This window comes from Chrysemys picta, chromosome 2, assembly GCF_011386835.1.
Source record: "Chrysemys picta bellii isolate R12L10 chromosome 2, ASM1138683v2, whole genome shotgun sequence".
Taxonomy (NCBI): Eukaryota; Metazoa; Chordata; order Testudines; family Emydidae; genus Chrysemys; species Chrysemys picta.
In genome coordinates, this window is record NC_088792.1 from 93,525,254 (window position 1) to 93,544,988 (window position 19,735).

Below are 19,735 nucleotides of genomic sequence, written 5' to 3' on the forward strand. Positions count from 1 at the left end.
TCTCTAACAAAATCCTGGAAGAATTAAAAACCAAATGCAGGAAAAATTAAAACAGGAAGGAATAAATAGAAATTGGGTATAAACAACATTGTTCCAAACTTTGGCTTTCTTTCTAACTGAAGTGAAGGCACAGCCAAAAGATCACACTTTGGGGTGAGTGTACACATAGGTCATGCCATAAAAATAAAACAGGAACAAATATTCACTCTGCAGCTCTTGTGGTCACCTTTGTATTTGAACACTCCAAAAGTTACAGATGGGCCATTGCATGAGCATGAGCCATGGACGGATATAAAGGAAACAAGCCACTTTTAAAGCAAAATAATAGTGTTGACATGGCCAGCTACACCACTATACCTGTGTCTGTTTAGCTACATTGGTATAATTACACCAGTATAACTGGAAAAGCTTTCCAGGGTAGACAAGGCCTGAGAATTGTTTCTTTCTGAAGCAGTTGGAGCTGGGGTGGCAAAGGCTCCTCATTTTGGCTTCAGAACCAGGAACCGACATGTACGTTTTAAGCCTGCCACAAAACTATGACAGAAAAACAGAATCTGGGGAAACGTTGATGCTAGACTCATGTCCAGTGAGAGATCCTGTGCTTTCAAGGACAGAGGCTGGAATAATTCAAGGAAAGTATTGATCCTTTGTATTTGAACAACCAAACTCAGATGTCAATGGCCTGGATGACATGAAACTAGATCTTTGGCCTAGATTATACGAAAAACTTGAGCAAGGTGAAACATAGTGTATACTACGTGGATCCTTTGATAGGAAAGAATCATTCAAATATCTCAACGAGTCTTTCTTTATACTGAAAATTGCAAAAATAAAAGTTTAGACACTTTGTCCATGAATCAGACTTAACAGTTCAGCCAACCATATCTCCAGGGGCATCTCCCTTCACCTGGCAAGTGTATACCTCTTATTAACAGCAATGAGAATGTAGCCCTTGAGCGGTGTACCAATAAGGGCTCCTAGAACTCTGCACAGGTATTTTGTGCAGGAGGAAAGTGCTTATACAGAACAAGGGAAGCATCCTGCTCAGATACATCCTCTGCTATGGTTTTGTCTCCTTTCACACGGCACACTGAGGGTGAAGGCTAAAGGTTAAGCCTAAGGATCTTAATAAGGTATCGCTCCAAGCTTCATAGCACAGGCTCTTTTTCTGACCATATTACGCCAGGAGGATTTTAGAACAGAGGGAGACTTTTGCCAGATCTGGTTATGGAAGCAAAGATTTATTACCTGGTGATTTGGAGCTTCCTCTAGTCCTGTGCTGAAACCTCTGACCCCAGTCAGTCCTTCTGGCCATTCCCATGGGTTTAAGAACTTCAATGAAATGTGATAGAATCACTTAATAGGAATAACTAATCATGCCCAAATGTTCTTTCACTTCCGTCAGTTTGGACTTAAATGTAAAGTGAAATGATCCAAAGGGAAGACTTCACGTTGCAGGATTCTTGGCTGTCCGATTAGATTTTTTTTTTTTAAGTGAACTGGGTGCTCATGGGAGGAGGAGACAGGCTGGCACTCCTGGAATGTAGGGGTGCAAGAGAAGGTATATGAAGAATGTCCTGGAAAACTAGGGGTGTTAATGAAGCTACATCGAGAATGTCTGCTTTCCAATGTTGGAAGCCAGAGTATGCCCACTTTTAACAGCTGTGAACAATAATATGCTAGTGGGAAAATAATAGATTTCAGTCTCCCAGTTACTGTCCCAGACCTATAAATGGCAATGCCATGAAACACAGTGGCTCCCCAAAATTAGATGCAATCATCTGGCTGGCTGTGACCTACCAGAGCTGCAGTGTACAGGTAGTGAACAGAATACTTGCTGCAAACAAAATGATCTGTAAACTACTCTTGAAAATGGAAGTTCTTCGGTTATCCTAACAAACAGGTACAGTGTCAGTGTTGCCAGCTCTGACAATTTTACTGAGCGTTCTTTCTTAGAGCCCTAGCTTCTGGAATCAAGAAATTGCATTTGAATCTCAGCTTTACATTTGTAAGGACTGGTCTACACTGGGGGGGGGGGGGGGGGGGGGAGGGAATCGATCTAAGATACACAACTTCAGCTTCGGGAATAGTGTAGTTGAAGTCGACATATCTTAGATCGATTTACCTCAGGTCCTCACGGTGCGGGATCGACAGCCATGGCTCCCCTGTCGACTCCGCTACCGCCGCTCACCCTGGTGGAGTTCCGGAGTCGACGGGAGCGCGTTCGGGGATCGATATATCGCGTCTAGACAAGACGCAATATATCGATCCCCAATAGATCAATTACTACCTGCCGATTTGGCGGGTAGTCTGGACGTACCCTAAGTAAGTTTCTAGCTGTGGAGAAAAACGATAAAATGTGACCTGAGTGTTCCCTAGAGTCCCAGAAATTAGAAGGCAAATAAAAAGAACCCAACATTTATTATTGTATAGAGATGTATTTATTTTATTATTATTAAATCTCATGATTTGACGGGCTTAACTCATGATTTTTGAATGCTTGGGGTTGGCGATACTGCAGTGCAGATGATGGCAGTGCAAGTTTCCCTGCTCTGCCTCGTCAAAGTGTTTAATCCTGACCTGGAGGGATCACTGCTAAAAATCAGATTGGTGGTGGGTTTTGAGATGTGGCTGCCTGTCCAGTAGGAACTGAACTGAAACGTATAAGTCATTTTCAGGTATCTGACTTAGCTACATATATCTCCTGAGCCATCCAGTCCCCCAGTTCTTGATTCATATTCATATAGCTGAGTGCATCGGGAGTTCTATTACCAAATCACCCCAATGGGGATTTTATATGACTATACACATTTACTCAAAAAGCTTGAAATTTGCTATATACAAGGTCTTCATCTTAGAATGATTTTTGGAGTGACTTTTTTGCGGGGAGGGAGGATAGGGGCTGGGGAATTATTTCCTTTTTACTCCTGTTTCTTTCACTGTTTAGGCTTTATTTTAATTATTAGTATTCTGATCTCACTTACACCATATCAGTGGCTTGGTCCAAAACCCACTGATGTCAGTGGAAAGTCTCCCATTGACGTCAGTGGGCTTTTGGAGCAGGCCCTAAATCAGGATGTATCAATGGAGTTACAGCAATGTAAAGCTGGTGCAAAAGGTTAGAGCTGCATTTTGTAACCATCCATAAAACAATTTCTAAAGTGTTAAAACCAATAATCTATGTTTAACCAGCACCAGCATGGTGGAAAACCCTGGCAAAAGCCAGTAAATAAACACTCAAAGTTAATCCTGATGATACTACTATCTTGCACCTTTGTACTCTTCTTCCTTCTTTCTAACAAAGTGAGCTAAGGACCGTGTCACCCAGAAATCTGAACTTCCTACCTGTTAACCATGTGCGTCCCAGTTTATTTGATGGGAAGGTTTTTGGTGCTTGGTATATTAAATTGAGCTGCGTGCATAGCATAGCACATTTCATGTATTTGTATAGCAAGGACTATTTGTTGAGCCTTGGGTCATCCACACCATCTGTACCATTAAAACACATTATTTGTCTAAAACCATGGGATAGCCCAAACAATGAGGGCCTTATCTAGTTTTTTACTCAGTCCCTATTGATTGATTGATTTGATTGTAATATTGGGGAAGCACCTGGAGGCTCCACTGTAGTAGGTATTGTACAAACACATGGTAAGAGACGGTCCTTGCATCAAAGACCTTGCAGGCTCACTGGAAATTTTGCATCCATAAGAGCTTCAGAATTTGGCCAACCAGCTGAGATTGGTGTGGATTTTAACTCTTCTAGAGAGTTTCACGAACCTTTCACAAAGTGAAGTCCACAGTGGAAACTCAGGCGATCATATGACTGCATCAGATGCATAATTTTATTGGCACCTTTCTGTTCACTTTTCCCCACAAATGGCCTACCAATATTGTTTGTATTCCTGTTATTCTGCCATTATCACTATGTAATCCGTATAGTATGCCATAGTACCATTCTCCTATGTAATTCCAACGACATTGTGTTGCCTCATTACTGCCAATACCATCCAGTCTTTCAAAAGACGATCACTTTCCTTGCCCTGCAACTTGACTGAGGCAGTTGAAATATTAATTTAGGAATAATTATATTCAAAAAGCTAGTGTGCCTTTAAATATTACAGAACACAACAGTACTTTTTAAAAAAAAATTAAAAGGTAAGTGTCACTGTTCTCATCTGGGAAAAGGATGACCCCAGAGAAAATAAATGGGTGAGAAAAAAGGATATTTAGGGCATTTGCTTCTAAGAGGAGATTTGTAATGGAAAATTTTTGGACTTGGCTAATGAGAGTGTTACAGTTTTCTGTCACACATACAGGTACAGCCATATTTCAAAATAGCATTCTATACCAGCTAGGCCTCAATTTAAGCTTCACTCTAATTTCATTTATAAGCCATACAAGGCTTTAATGAAACACAATGCAGAGGAAAAGATCCTTTGCCCCAAAGCAGACTGAAGGAAAAAGTGACCTAGATTTTTTCATGGCCTCGGTTTCTAAAAATATAAATGACTAATAGAGATCATAAAATATTAACAAAATCAATAACCCAAGTTTATAGATCATGCTGAATTACCTCAGAAGAAATACTTAAATGGGGATTAACGGACAACTTTAAATAGAGTGAATGGCTTTATTCTCCTGGACTTCAGACCCCCCAGAAAAATGGGCTCAGAGAATTGTTAGTCCTTCACCCTTTGGCTACTAGTTCAAAGTCAGGCCAAGTCAGTAGTGCCCAAAAGCATGTACAGTCTGACAGTTTTTAAGCATTTTCTGTTAAATGAATTGCTTACCTCAGTCTAGCTCTAAACAGATAGGAGTGCAGGCCACAAAACTGCCATCCAAACTGGCACTCATGTTGGCAGTGTGATCTGGAAGTCCAAAGACTGAATGGACATTGGACATTGGAGGTAGTCTCTCCAGGGCAGAGTTGAAGCACATTGGCAGGAAAGGGTCTTTTAGGAAGATTGTGCTGCTGCTGAGAAGGCTCTGGTTGTTCTGTGGGTAGATAGTCAGTCTCCTCCTGGCATTCGCCAAGATGGCCATTCATCCATCCAGGAGGAAAAGAAAGCTGGGATGGGGTAGGGGTCTCTGCAAAAGTGTACCTCTTTCTGAAGCCTTGTGCATGCACACATCCAGGCAGAGATTGACTGGGTGGTATCCACTGAGTCCTTGGACTCCTTTTCGTAGGAGTAGGCATTGCCTGGGGTTCTCTGCTCCATACCCCCTTCTGGTTACCTCCTTTTGGCCCTACGACCTGTACTTCCACCTCTATTCATTTTTTCTCTTCCCCCCCACTCCATGCTCAGTTGGTGTTTGGGTTCTGTGGCCCATCCCTTGCCTGAGGGGGTGGGACTTCTATGACTTTGTAGACTCTGCCCACCAATCCTAGTAATCAAATAGACTGGCATGCTTCACCCTGTCCCTTTGTGGCCCCATCCTTCTCATCCTGATGGGGAGGCTGTTGTCATTTAGAGGTGGGGCCCTGCCACCAATACAGGTCAAAGAGATTGGCTTACAAGTCAATCAGTTCCCCTACATACGTGTTTTAAAATTTAATTTTACACTAAGTAGAGTCTCCATATCATTCTACCGTCCTACTATACACAGCAGTGATTCCTGATTCAGTATGGGAAAAAATTCCTCCACGCTGTATTTCTTAGGTCTGGTGATGTTCATGGCCCTCAGGTGGAATAGAGACTCCAATACAAGATACAGCACTCATAGGCTGGCTGAAATCCTGGATGTGGCAGACCAGACTCGAAGGAAGCTACACCAGCGTTTCGTTATCTGAAGTGAGTTATTACAGGGTGGGGAATGAACTTCTTCCTGCCCAGGAACACAGAATATCATTTGTAGTAGTGGGGCTATGAATGAGATCGCCCTTACACCACTGTATCATTATGGGCTAGATTGTGACTTGGACCACATGCCCATGTGAGAGAATCTGAACTCCCCTTATGCCCTGGTGCAGGCCACCTGCACTTTGGGTCTGAATTCATAGAAGTAAGCAGGTGCTGCATTCCCATGCACTCCCTGCAGAAAAAAAGTGGGCAGAAAATAGAGGGAGCCCAACCCCTCTTTCTCCCCCTCCACACACATTGGTTCAGTGACTCTGGCCAACCACTGTGGGAAGTGTTGCATCTTGTCATTGGTGTAGGACAGCAGCAAATTGCTACTCCAAGAGCAAGAAGGAACTGGAGCAATTATGACTTGGACACATCTGAGTCACAATGCCTCCCATGGCTATTCTTGGGGCAGTGCATCTTATACACCTTACCCCTTGGTAATGGCTGTGCCAAAAGTCATAGCCCTGTGATTTCAGAATTCAAATAAATCAGCATTTAATGGAAGAGACCTATTAGTGAAATATGAATACAGAAACCCAGCAATAGCTACTGCCTATAATACTCACGCCAACCTCATTCTCAAACAATTAGGAGCCAGCCTGCAATCAGTAGCAAGGGAAAATTACTCAACTCCAAGAGGAAAACCCTTAAATCTACCCAGCATCAAAGCAAACTCTTTAAAATTAATGATCCCATGGGTACAGAGTAGAACAGAAGGCAGGACAGCATGCCTGCTTAGACAAAGGGCAACATTCCTAAAGAAACAAGGATATGCCCATAGACACAGAACACCCACCCACTTTACTTTCAGCAGTGTGCAGTGTACGCTGGGGAAAATTAAATACCACAGCAGATTAACTCAAATACTTTCTTCCAGAGGAGCGGTCAAATGTTCCAATTTGCAATGTCGCAGGGGCAGATCTACTGTAATTTGTATATTAATTTCTGTAACACAGGCTCCCTTATCAAAACCAAGTCTTAGCTGAGGATGGCAAACACAGTTCTGTTATCCAGCTCCTCGATGTCCTGAATGATTTATGCAGTTTAATACCACTGCCACCAGAAGTAAATAAGTAAACGAAGGAAAGTTGGGCACCTATAATTCTTCCAGTATCTGTGCAACTGTTGGCTCCCAGGATTGGTTTTAAATCACTATATATCCAAAAATGAACCTACCCATCTCAAAGAATTTTTGTTTTTGGAGCACATTTCAGAGGCTAGCCAAGTTAGCTGCATAGAACTTGAAAGAATAGTAGTATATTATACAGATGAGGATTGCATCATATTAGAATTTAATGTAACAAGAAGCACCCCTTTATCTCGAAGTGTGCATCAAGATGAAAGACATTCACAAAACCCATTATCGTCTACTGTTTCAAAACGAGGCTAGAAATAGAGATGGAGTTGTTTGTGAGAAGTGTCAGGAATCAAAGGAATTTTCCTCCACTGGCAAGTCAGAATGGAACTTAAGCCAGTGAAAGAAATTCTCAGAGCTGAAATCCCAGTTTCCCAAAGCTCCTAAGCTGTTATACTTTGGCTCAGGGGGTGTTTGATTCCCAGCAAGACCACAAAATATTACTAGCTGTAGCAGTGATGACAATTATCAGAGAAGGGGTGAATACCAACAGCATATGGCATTTAAAAGAAACTCATGCATATTCTGTGAGCACAAGTCCCATCTGAGTATGAAGTAGGAACCCAGTTCAAATCTAAACTATGCAGGGGGCATATTCTTTGATATCAAATGGGGGTGGATGAGGAGTAAGTGGTACAATAAGTCAGCATGCTAGCCTGTCACTACCAGAGGCCTGTGCTCCAATCTCTGCTTAGGGCATGAATAAAGAGCTGGACAATATCATCTTGTCCCATTTGTGTATATCACAATACATACAAGCGACCATTTCTGTGGGTTTAAACTGGAAATAGTGGTTTAGAGGTCAGAACTCAGGTGTATTCAATGGTCCAAGCATATCCCTGGACTTTGTTGGCATTATACTAGGGAGAGCTTTCAATAATGTGCTTTGATCATTTTCATACATTCCTTTTCTTTTTAATACTCTAATATGTTTTATTTTTAATACTCTAATATAATTTATTTTGACTCTGAACAGTAGTGTGTTTCTACAGTAGGAGCAGAATCATATGTATACAACATATATCTAACTCAAGTCAGCAGTGTAGTATCATATATGGTACCGTCTATGAAACTGAAAAGATGGAGATTAATTTTTTTCAAATAGATTTAATTTTCAAAGTGCTGTAACCTTCACAGTAGCCCACAGAGGTACGTAAAAAAGTGTTGTTAGTCCCATTTTGCAGCTAGCAAAATGAAGGCAGGGAGGTGAAATCATAGAGTCACAGAGTTTAAGGCCAGAAGGGACCACTAGATCATCTAGTCTGACCTCTTGTATATCACAGGCCACCAACACCACCCAGCACACAGCCTTGGTCAGGACCTTGATTTTGACTTTTAATCCCAAAGCTCAAATCTGGCCCTTTTGCCATTTTCTTCCTCTCACTGAGGAGTTTGACATCCTATATCTGAATATGGCTCTTCTCGAGCGCTCACTGGCCACCGCCAGATTTGCTAACTTCAAACATAAGGGAAGAAAAATAGATTTTTTTCCTTAAATATTTTTGAACAAAATATAACCTGTTTTTATTCTCTGCTGCTTTGGATATCCTGAAAGATTGGGAGTTTGCTCCGCCTTCAAAATAAAACAGGGAGGAACGCAGTATATTACATGACAGTATCTCTGCCTGTGTTACTCTTATTTGTTGTTGTAGCATCACGTATGTCACACTGGTTCTGTTTCATTTGGGGGGAGGGGAGAAAGGACTCAACTGAAAATATTACTTAAATCACCCAGCTCAAAGTATCAAATGCAGCTGCTAGATCAGACTGACATCATAGTTGCATAATTGAGCTCATAATATTTTCCTTTTTGTGTGACTCGGATCCCATGGAGTGGGAAGCAGTAATACTGAAAGGTTTAAAGCTATCTAGCAGCCTAACTTCCTAGATTATATAATATCTAGTTAATCTTTTATGTAATCATAACAGGGATTATATCCAAGTGTGAGTTTGAGCTGCATTCATTCTGTGATGGCAAAATAACCATACTTGCAGATAATGTACATGAAATTTGTGTATGATCAGTATAGCATAAAATGGAGCATATCTGTTCTCCACTAAGCAAAGATTCATATTTACAATGATCAAGAAGAAAATATATGGGTGGGCCTCCGATGAGAGGAATTTGTGCTGGTTGCTTCCGTGGAGCCAGCTTCATTCAAGATCTAAAAACACTTTACAGGGAGTCAAGAGACCTGGATTATTATTTCCAGTTCTGCCATTGACTTGCTGTGTGACTTTAGGAGAACCATTTAATGCCTCAGTTTCCCATCTGTAAAACAATATTTATTTTGATGAGCTTTGTGATCTACAGTACGAATTAAAAGTGCTACATATTATAACAAAGTAGGCAGGTAATAGTGCCCCCCACAAACTGGAATGTTTTGTGGGAGCAGAATGTCATAGGATTCAGATAATGCTTCTAAGTCTTTTTAGGGATACCAATTAAAGGGCAAATGCTAACTGGGCGATAGTGTGGTCGCTACTGTAAATATTACATCTGTATAGTACTGCATGTGGACATACATGAACCTAAGGGAGTTTAAGGCTTTTGCAAACCTCTGGATTATTTTTGGACCGTTCCCAAAGCTAGTTTGAATTCAGACTTTTTATTCCTTTTAATTTACGTCTATGGTTTTGTACAATAGCTCTTCACTATAGAACAAAACAATTCTCTTACTATAGGGCATGTTGTGCTACTTATTAAAGATTGAAGACTCTTCTTCTCTCCCCTTAAAAATGGATACAAGTGGGTGCCCTGCATATTATATAGATTTATTTTTTCATTAGAATTTTTTGTCCCCCTCTCAGCTCCTAATTTCACAATCATTTTTATATTGTATTTTTATTAACTCTGCACTATTTTTCACTGGATTTTCTTTTCCCCATTCTGGACCTTCCCTGCTTCTTTTTTTCAGTCTCTCCTAAGCAGAACCAAAAGACAGAAATGTACGAGTCTGAGCTGAACTTTCAATGTCTGCTTGGATTGAAACTACAATAGAATCTCTGAGTTATGAACACCAGAGTTACGAATTGACTGGTCAACAACAACACCTCATTTGGAACCGGAAGTACAGAATCAGGCAGCAGCAGAGACCAAAAAAAAAAAAAAGACAAATACAATACAGTACTGGGTCAAACATAAACTACCCAAAAAAAAGGAAAAGATTAAAAAATGTTTTGACAAGATAAGGAAACGGTTTCTGTGCTTGTTTCATTTAAATTAAGACAGTCAAAGGCAACATTTTTCTTCTGCATAGTAAAGTTTCAAAGCTGTATTAAGTCAATGTTCAGCTGAAAACTTTTTAAAGAACAACCATAACGTTTCGTTCAGAGGGTTACAAACAACCTCCATTCCTGAGGTGTTCGTAACTTTGAGGTTCTACTGTAAGTCAAACAAGTTCTCCCATCTCTACAGGAATCTGCTGCTACACGGTACTATTGTATGTACTGCAAGTGCTACATGCTGCTGTTGGAGAGGTTGTGCGTTTGCAGAACTGGAAAGAGAACCGGGGACTGACTTTATTGACTGGATAAAAGCCATGTAGGGTCAAATCAAAAGCAAAGCTGAGGGTGAATGTGGGAGTTTATTCCAATGGCTCACTAAAAAGAACAGACAGGTGGAATTTACTGCTTCCCTCCCTGTAAATCTGGAAAGAATACATAGGAAGCTGGCCACCTAGGACTTAATGATTGTCATTGTGCTGCATGCAAAGATCATTCAGAACTTCATGGTGACAGATAGGAGAGAAAATGCTTCAAAAGCAGAGGCTTCTACTACTTGAGCTACAGCCCTGTAGCATTAAAATTCCACCTCCCCTTCATATAGAATCTCAATATTGGTTACCTAGCATGATAGGAAATCTGCCAGCTAAGTAGACCCTTAAGGTTTCAAAACCATCATGACAACTCTCTATTAGCAATTGACAGTATAGGACCCAACGCATACAGTTGAGCAGTAGAAGGCAATCTGATTCTATCCAACAGAGGACAATGGCACACGTACCCCCTATCTCATTCACTTAACAATATACTTCATTGCCATTTTTGAGGTAAGGCTTATTCGGTTCTAACTCCTGCTGGCTATTCATTCCGCACATGGTGTTAGAGGGTAAACCCACTTTAACTAGGGACCAAGGTTTCCCATAAGGTAATACACAATACTGAGAACAGATTCTTTGCACCAGAGAAGGTGTAACAACAAGATAACTGTGCCAGCTGGAAAAAGCACATGCTGCAGTGTGCCAAACTGTGAGTGTTTGCTGTGAGTGCTAGTCCTCAGAGTGTCTCAAGGGCCTCTGTTATGTTCCAGGCACGCTCTTGGGAGCGGAGGGAGGGGGGACTCCAAGGAATGCGGCTGCATTGCCTTCTGTTTTAAAGCATATTATCTTATTCTCTTCGTTGTGCTGGATTTTGTACGGACAAGATAAAGGCATAAATCTCCCAAATGTTTGTTTCTATTCAGCAACAACAATATTAGAGCGGGTAACTGGCATGGAAACCTGCTTTGCTAAGCCAATGGCCAACCTATTCCTTGTCTGTCGGGGTAGTCTAAGGGTAGGTCTACACTACCCGGTAGTTCGGCGGCAAGCAAATCGAACTTCCGGGTTCGACTTATCGCGTCTTGTCTGGACGAGATAAGTCGAACCCGGAAGTGCTCGCCGTCGACTGCGGTACTCCAGCTCGGCGAGAGGAGTACCGCGGAGTCGACGGGGGAGCCTGCCTGACGAGTGTGGACCAAGGTAAGTTCGAACTAAGGTACTTCGAACTTCAGCTACGTTATTCACGTAGCTGAAGTTGCGTACCTTAGTTCGAATTGGGGGGTTAGTGTAGACCTGTCCTCAGTCTTTTCAGTGCTCACTGATCACTCTTTCTCATCCCCCCCACCTCCTCCCTTCAACACTCTGAATTTTCAGTCTTTATGGGAGTGAAGATGAGTCAGATTTCAGTGCATCACAATGCTTTGCTCTGCCATTAAGATGCAAGTGACTCTGGTCTGAAATGTATTAGCAAGTTCTCGAGTGTGATCAAATAGGAAGATTCGTAGAGGAATTTTCCTGTCTCACACAACTTTGTGGCTCTGCTCACTTCATTGAGAGAGCCTGGCTGATGAGCAAGACAAAAATATATAAGGTTAAAGAGACTGAGGAGTGATGTTTGCAGTTCCCTAAACTCCAGCAGTGCTGGTGAACCCAGACTTCTTTTTTTCCCCTTTGTGGGGATGATTTTCTGTTTCTGCTGCTCCAGCTCCTTGTGCAGCATCTGTTTCCTTCATTCACAGGCAATTGCACGTCAGTGCAGAGCAAGCTGTGTGGGCACCACTAGGCTGGAAGACTGAGGTTCTGGGGATGCAAACCCCAGGATTCTGCTCCATTCATGTAGAAAAACTCAGGACATGAATAGAAGCATAAGTCCTCCAGGGGCAGCTAAAAGAATTTAGGATCCTGAGAGAACCCCCAATGACCACAGACTCCAATAAGGTACGAAGGCACTTGGCCAGGTTTATTGTCAAATGAAGCACAGTAATAGTTTCCCACATACTCTACAGGACATACTACGAATATGTGCCCCCTGACAATGGACCAGCTCAGTCAGTGGCGGGACTCTCCACTACCCCCTAGGCCAGACAAAGACATCCACTCAGGGGTGCACTCTGATACACAGTTACAAACAAGTTACACATCACTCCTGATGTATTGAGGTGCAACCCCCCTACGTAGTAAGGTACAACCCTTCTATGCAGTAAGGTGCTGCCTCTCACCTTGTACATGTTGGTTTGAACAAAACAACTCTATCCATCATATTACCCTTTTGACTCTGTCCTTGTTATCTGTGTGGAATGTGCAAGTATCGGAGTGTCCTGGTACCATCAGGGCATATGTTTCTATCTCTAGTGTCCAGTATTTTTTAGGTATGTATATTTGTGCAACATCAGCCCTTTCCTTGCCAGCTTCTGTGAGCAGGGCCTGCCTCTGGCTCACAGCTTAACTTTGCTTTATGATAGCAAAGTCTTGACCAATACATTAGTTCAGGCCTTAGGCCTCATACCGGGCCGCTGATAAGGGCTTATGTTTCAGGGCTTCCTCTTACTACACCTTCCACAATGGACCACAAACTAGGTTAAGGAATCCTATTTAAACTCTGAAACACAGTTTCAACTAAACCAGTTTCTAGCATGGGCTGTTGTAGATGGGGACAAATACTGTTAGGATCATGTTTAATAATGGCATTAGATTAAACCCCGATTCAGACATAGCTTTGCCCTGTGCATGCTGACTGGGCACACTGTGTTTAGAAGCTAGTTTAGCTAGAGTTAGTTTTGTTAATATTTGAAGCCACATTCAAAGTTAGCACATCCACACAACCCCAGTGTTGTATGCTGCAAGGTCTGTTAGATCACTCTGTCACCCTGAGTGAGTCTAGAGGTGGAGTGAGACTGGGAGAGAATTCCCCCCTTCCAAAACCTACTCTTGAGGTGGTCAGTGAGATAGACCCATCTCTAAAGCCAAATGAAGCAGCAGATTGATACTGGGAGACATGTGTCCCAATCACCAAATGTGCCAAGGCAGCCATAGTGAGAATGAAGTAAATTCTTACCGTGCTAATCCCCATCCAGCTGTAAACACATCAGGGGACCCATTTAAAGTCTGTAGTGTGAATGAGAGCCGTGCCCCCATAACTCAGTGGAACCCTTGAACTGTTGAAGGCTTTAACCCAGTTAAGGGGACACAGGTGGGCCCCCTCCACACTACTGATTTTAAATGTCTTGTAACCAGGTTAGAGACAAGCATGTTGTATTAGGGTCTCTTGACTTAGTACAGATGAGTCCTAAGTCTAAGTGTACTGCCATGCGACACAGCTGATGAAGCCTTGGGTTTCCTTGAGAAAGTGGCAATTCTCTGTAGCAGAACTAAGGAGGGGAAAATGAAAGGACTCTAAGGGTACGTCTACACTACGAAATTAGTTCGAATTTATAGAAGCCGGTTTTATTGAAATCGGTTGTATACAGCCGATTGTGTGTGTCCACACAATAAAATGCTCTAGGTGCTCTAGTCGGCGGACCGCGTCCACAGTACAAGGCTAGCGTCGACTTCCAGAGCATTGCACTATGGGTAGCTATCCCACAGCTATCCCACAGTTCCCGCAGTCTCCGCCGCCCCTTTGAATTCTGGGTTGAGATCCCAATGCCCGGATGATGCAAAACAGTGTCGCGGGCGGTTCTGGGTACATGTCGTCAGGCCCCTCCCTCCCCCGTCACAGCAACGGCAGACAATAGATTCGCGCCTCTTTACCTGGGTTACCTGAGTTACCTGTGCAGACAACATGGAGCCCGCTCAGCTGAGCTCACCGTCACCATATGTCCTCTGGGTGTCGGCAGACGTGGGACTGCATTGCTGCACAGCAGCAGCTGCTAACTGCCTTTTGGCGGTAGACGGTGCAGTAGACTGGTAGCCTTCATCGGCGATCTGGGTGCTGGCAGCCGTGGGGCTTGCCTTTTGGCAGTAAATGGTGTATTACGACTATTAGCCGTCCTATTACAAGTCGGGTCATCGCACATTAGCAGAGTCTTCCCCGAGCAGCCGATTGTGCAATAGGCCTGAAGACCATCGTCATACGCCGCCCCGTATTTGCTGCCAAGCACCCAGAAAGATGCCGAGGGCTATCAGTCACGCTGCACCGTCGTCTTAAGATGTAAAAAATAGATTTGCTCTGTATTCATTTGCTTCCCCCTCCCTCCGTCAAATCAACGGCCTGCTAAGCCCAGGGTTTTCAGTTTAATCTTTGGGGGGAACATTCTGTGTGACAGTTGTTTGTGTTTCTCCCTGATGCACAGCCACCGTTCTTGATTTTAATTCCCTGTGCCTGTACGCCATGTCGTCACTCGGCCCCCCTCCCTCCTTCCCCTAGTCCGTCAGATACTACGTTTGCGCCACAGCTCAGAGAGCCGAGAAGCGGTTCGCGCCTTTTCTTTGAATTCTGGGTTGAGATCCCAATGCCCGGATGATGCAAAACAGTGTCGCGGGCGGTTCTGGGTACATGTCGTCAGGCCCCTCCCCCCTCGTCACAGCAACGCAGACAATAGATTCGCGCCTTTTTACCTGGGTTACCTGTGCAGACAACATATCACGGCAAGCATGGAGCCCGCTCAGCTCAGCTGAGCTCACCGTCACCATATGTCCTCTGGGTGCTGGCAGACGTGGGACTGCATTGCTACACAGCAGCAGCTGCTAACTGCCTTTTGGCGGTAGACGGTGTAGCATGAGTGATAGCCATGGGGCTGGCAGCCGTAGGGCTGCATTGCACCAGCCCCTTGCCAGGCGATGGTATATTATGACTGGTATCCGTCGTCATCGTATTGGTGTGGCTGTCAATCATGGCCACCTGGGCAGACATGCTACTGTTTCGATGATGATGGCTACCAGTCGTAATATACTATTTTCTGCCAATTGCCCAGTATTGTCTGCTAAGCACCCAGAAGAGGCCGAGGGCGATGCTGGGTGCTGGCGGACGTGGGGCTGGCAGACGTGGGGCTGCATTGCTACACAGCAGCAGCCCCTTGCCTTTTGGCAGATGATGGTATTTTATGATTGGTATCCGTCATCGTCGTACTGGTATGGCTGTCACTCATGCTGCACCGTCGGCTGCCACCTTAAGATGTAAAAAATAGATTTGTTCTGTATTCATATGCTTCCCCTTCCTCCGTGAAATCAATGGCCTGCTAAGCCCAGGGTTTTCATTTTAATCTTTGGGGGGACCATTCTGTGTGACAGTTGTTTGTGTTTCTCCCTGTTCCTGTACCTGTACGCCATGTCGTCACTCGGCCCTCCCTCCCTCCCGCCCTCCCTCCTTCTCCTGGTCCATCAGATACTACTTTCGCGCCTTTTTTCTGACCAGGCGCCATAGCTAGCACTGGGATCATGGAGCCCGCTCAGATCACCGCGGCAATTATGAGCACTATGAACACCACGCGCATTGTCCTGGAGTATATGCAGAGCCAGGACATGCCAAGGCGAAACCCGGACCAGGCGAGGAGGCGATTGCAGCGCGGCGACGAGAGTGATGAGGAAATTGACATGGACATAGACCTCTCACAAGGCACAGGCACCAGCAATGTGGAAATCATGGTGTCACTGGGGCAGGTTGATGCCGTGGAACGCCGATTCTGGGCCCGGGAAACAAGCACAGACTGGTGGGACCGCATCGTGCTGCAGGTATGGGACGATTCCCAGTGGCTGCGAAACTTTCGCATGCGTAAGGGCACTTTCATGGAACTTTGTGACTTGCTGTCCCCTGCCCTGAAACGCCAGGATACCAAGATGAGAGCAGCCCTCACAGTTGAGAAGCGAGTGGCGATAGCCCTGTGGAAGCTTGCAACGCCAGACAGCTACCGGTCAGTCGGGAATCAATTTGGAGTGGGCAAATCTACAGTGGGGGCTGCTGTGATCCAATTTGCCAGGGCAATGAAAGACCTGGTGATAGCAAGGGTAGTGACTCTGGGCAACGTGCAGTCAATAGTGGATGGTTTTGCTGAAATGGGATTCCCAAACTGTGGCGGGGCCATAGACGGAACCCATATCCCTATCTTGTCACCGGAGCACCAAGCCACCGACTACATAAACCGCAAGGGGTACTTTTCAATGCTGCTGCAAGCCCTGGTGGATCACAAGGGACGTTTCACCAACATCAACGTGGGATGGCCGGGAAAGGTACATGATGCTCGCGTCTTCAGGAACTCTGCTCTGTTTCGAAAGCTGGAGGAAGGGACTTTCTTCCCGGACCAGAAAGTGACCATTGGGGATGTTGAAATGCCTATCGTGATCCTTGGGGACCCAGCCTACCCCTTAATGCCATGGCTCATGAAGCCGTACACAGGCAGCCTGGACAGGAGTCAGGACCTGTTCAACTACAGGCTGAGCAAGTGCCGAATGGTGGTGGAATGTGCATTTGGACGTTTAAAAGCGCGCTGGCGCAGCTTACTGACTCGCTCAGACCTCAGCGAAAAGAATATCCCCATTGTTATTGCTACTTGCTGTGCGCTCCACAATATCTGTGAGAGTAAGGGGGAGACCTTTATGGCGGGGTGGGAGGTTGAGGCAACTCGCCTGGCCGCTGATTACGCGCAGCCAGACACCAGGGCGGTTAGAGGAGCACAGCAGGGCGCGGTGCGCATCAGAGAAGCTTTGAAAACGAGTTTTGTGACTGGCCAGGCTACTGTGTGAAACTTCTGTTTGTTTCTCCTTGATGAACCCTCCAAACCCCCCCCACCGACCCGGTTCACTCTACTTCCCTGTAAACCAACCACCCCACCCCACCCTCCCCTCCCGCTTGCAGAGGCAATAAAGTCATTTTTTTTTAACATTCATGCATTCTTTATTAGTTCCTTACAGAGGTAGGGGGATAATTGCCAAGGTAGCCTGGGATGGGTGGGGGAGGAGGGATGGAAAAGGACACACTGCATTTTAAAACTTTAACTCTTATTGAAGGCCAGCCTTCTGATGCTTGGGCGATCATCTGGGGTGGAGTGACTGGGTGGACGGAGGCCCCCCCACCGTGTTCTTGGGCGTCTGGGTGAGGAGGCTATGGAACTTGGGGAGGAGGGCTGTTGGTTACACAGGGGCTGTAGCGGCGGTCTCTGCTCCTGCTGCCTTTCCTGCAACTCAACCATACGCTCGAGCATATCAGTTTGATGCTCCAGCAGACGGAGCATTGCCTCTTGCCGTCTGTCTGCAAGCTGACGCCACCTATCGTCTTCAGCCCGCCACTTGCTCTGTTCTTCCCGCGATTCAGCCCGCCACCTCTCCTCTCGTTCATATTGGGCTTTTCTCATCTCCGTCATTGACTGCCTCCACGCATTCTGCTGTGCTCTATCAGCCTGGGCGGACATCTGCAGCTCCGTGAACATCTCGTCCCTCGTCCTACGTTTTCTCTTTCTAATGTTCACGAGCCTCTGCGAAGGAGAAACATTTGCAGCTGGCGGAGGAGAAGGGAGAGGTGGTTAAAAAAGACACATTTTAGAGAACAATGGGTACACTCTTTCATTACAAGGTCGCATATTTCGGCTTGCAGGCAGCCATCGTAGGCCACAGTGTTTTGGCTTTTTTAACCTTCTTAACATGCGGGAAAGGTTGCAAACAGCAGCGCATTTCCCATATCAAGGATGAATTGGGTTGTCCATTTAAAATGGGGTTTCAATGTAAAAGGAGTGGCTGCGGTTTCCCGGTTAACATGCGGCACAAACACAAGTAAACCCCCCCGCCCCACACACACACACGATTCTCTGGGATGATCACTTCACCCCTCCCCCCACCGCGTGGTTAACAGCGGGGAACATTTCTGGTCAGAAGAGCAGGAACGGGCGCCTCTGAATGTCCCCTTAATAAAATCACCCCATTTCAACCAGGAGAGCTTTCTGGAGATGTCCCTGGAGGATTTCCGCTCCATCCCCATACACGTTAACAGACTTTTCCAGTAGATGTACTGGCCGCGATTGCCAGGGCAAAGTAATCATTAAACACGCTTGCTTTTTTTTTGTAATGTTTACAAATAGTTACAAAGTTACACTCACCAGAGGTCTCCTGTGTGCCCTGAGGGTCTTGGGTGAGTTCGGGGGTTACTGGTTCCAGGTCCAGGGTCACAAACATATCCTGGCTGTTGGGGAAACCGGTTTCTCCGCTTCCTTGCTGCTGTGAGCTACCTACAGTACCTCCATCGTCATCATCCTCCTCGTTCCCCGAACCGTCTTCCCTGTGTGTTTCTCCAGTGAGAGAGTCATAGCACACGGTTGGGGTAGTGGTGGCTGCACCCCCTAGGATCGCATGCAGCTCCGCGTAGTAGCGGCAAGTTTGCGGCTCTGCCCCGGACCTTCCATTTGCTTCTCTGGCTTTGTGGTAAGCTTGCCGTAGCTCCTTAATTTTCACGCGGCACTGCTGTGTGTCCCTGTTATGGCCTCGGTCCTTCATGGCCTTGGAGATCTTTTCTAATACTTTTCCATTTCTTTTACTGCTACGGAGTTCAGCTATCACTGCTTCATCTCCCCATATGGCGAGCAGATCTCGTACCTCCCGTTCGGTCCATGCTGGAGCTCTTTTGCGATCCTGGGAGGACTCCATCACGGTTACCTGTGCTGATGAGCTCTGCGGGGTCACCTGTGCTCTCCACGCTGGGCAAACAGGAAATGAAATTCAAACCTTCGCGGGTCTTTTCCTGTCTACCTGGTCAGTGCATCTGAGTTGAGAGTGCTGTCCAGAGCGGTCACAATGAAGCACTGTGGGATAGCTCCCGGAGGCCAATAACGTCGAATTCCGTCCACACTACCCCAATTCCGACCCGCAAAGACCGGTTTTATCGCTAATCCCCTCGTCAGAGGTGGTGTAAAGAAACCGGTTTAAAGGACCCTTTAAGTCGAAAGAAAGGGCTTCGTTGTGTGGACGTGTCCAGGCTTAATTCGGTTTAACGCCGCTAAAGTCGACCTAAACCCGTAGTGTAGACCAGGCCTAAGGGTATGTCTACACTACCCGCCGGATCGGCGGGCAGCGATCGATCCAGCGGGGACAGATTTATCGCGTCTAGTCTAGACGCGATAAATTGACCCCCGAGTGCTCTCCCGTCAACTCCTGTACTCCACCGCTGCGAGAGGTGCAGGCAGAGTCGACAGGGGAGCGGCAGCAGTCGACTCACTGCAGTGAAGACACCGCAGTGAGTAGAACTAAGTACGTCGACTTCAGCTACATGAATCGTCTCCCCTCCCTCT

General features: G+C 45.4%; 1 protein-coding gene across 1 annotated transcript; it reads right to left on the bottom strand.

Annotated features, from left to right (window-relative positions):
• Nucleotides 1-17,326: 17,326 nt before the first annotated feature.
• LOC135981408 (uncharacterized) lies at nt 17,327-19,485 on the bottom strand. The gene is made up of 2 exons (XM_065583777.1): nt 18,551-19,485; nt 17,327-17,955 (listed from the first exon to the last, which is right to left on the bottom strand). The coding sequence occupies exons 1-2, from the start codon at nt 19,092-19,094 to the stop codon at nt 17,453-17,455; spliced, it is 1,047 nt and encodes a 348-aa protein (XP_065439849.1). The 5' UTR covers nt 19,095-19,485; the 3' UTR covers nt 17,327-17,452.
• Nucleotides 19,486-19,735: the final 250 nt, after the last annotated feature.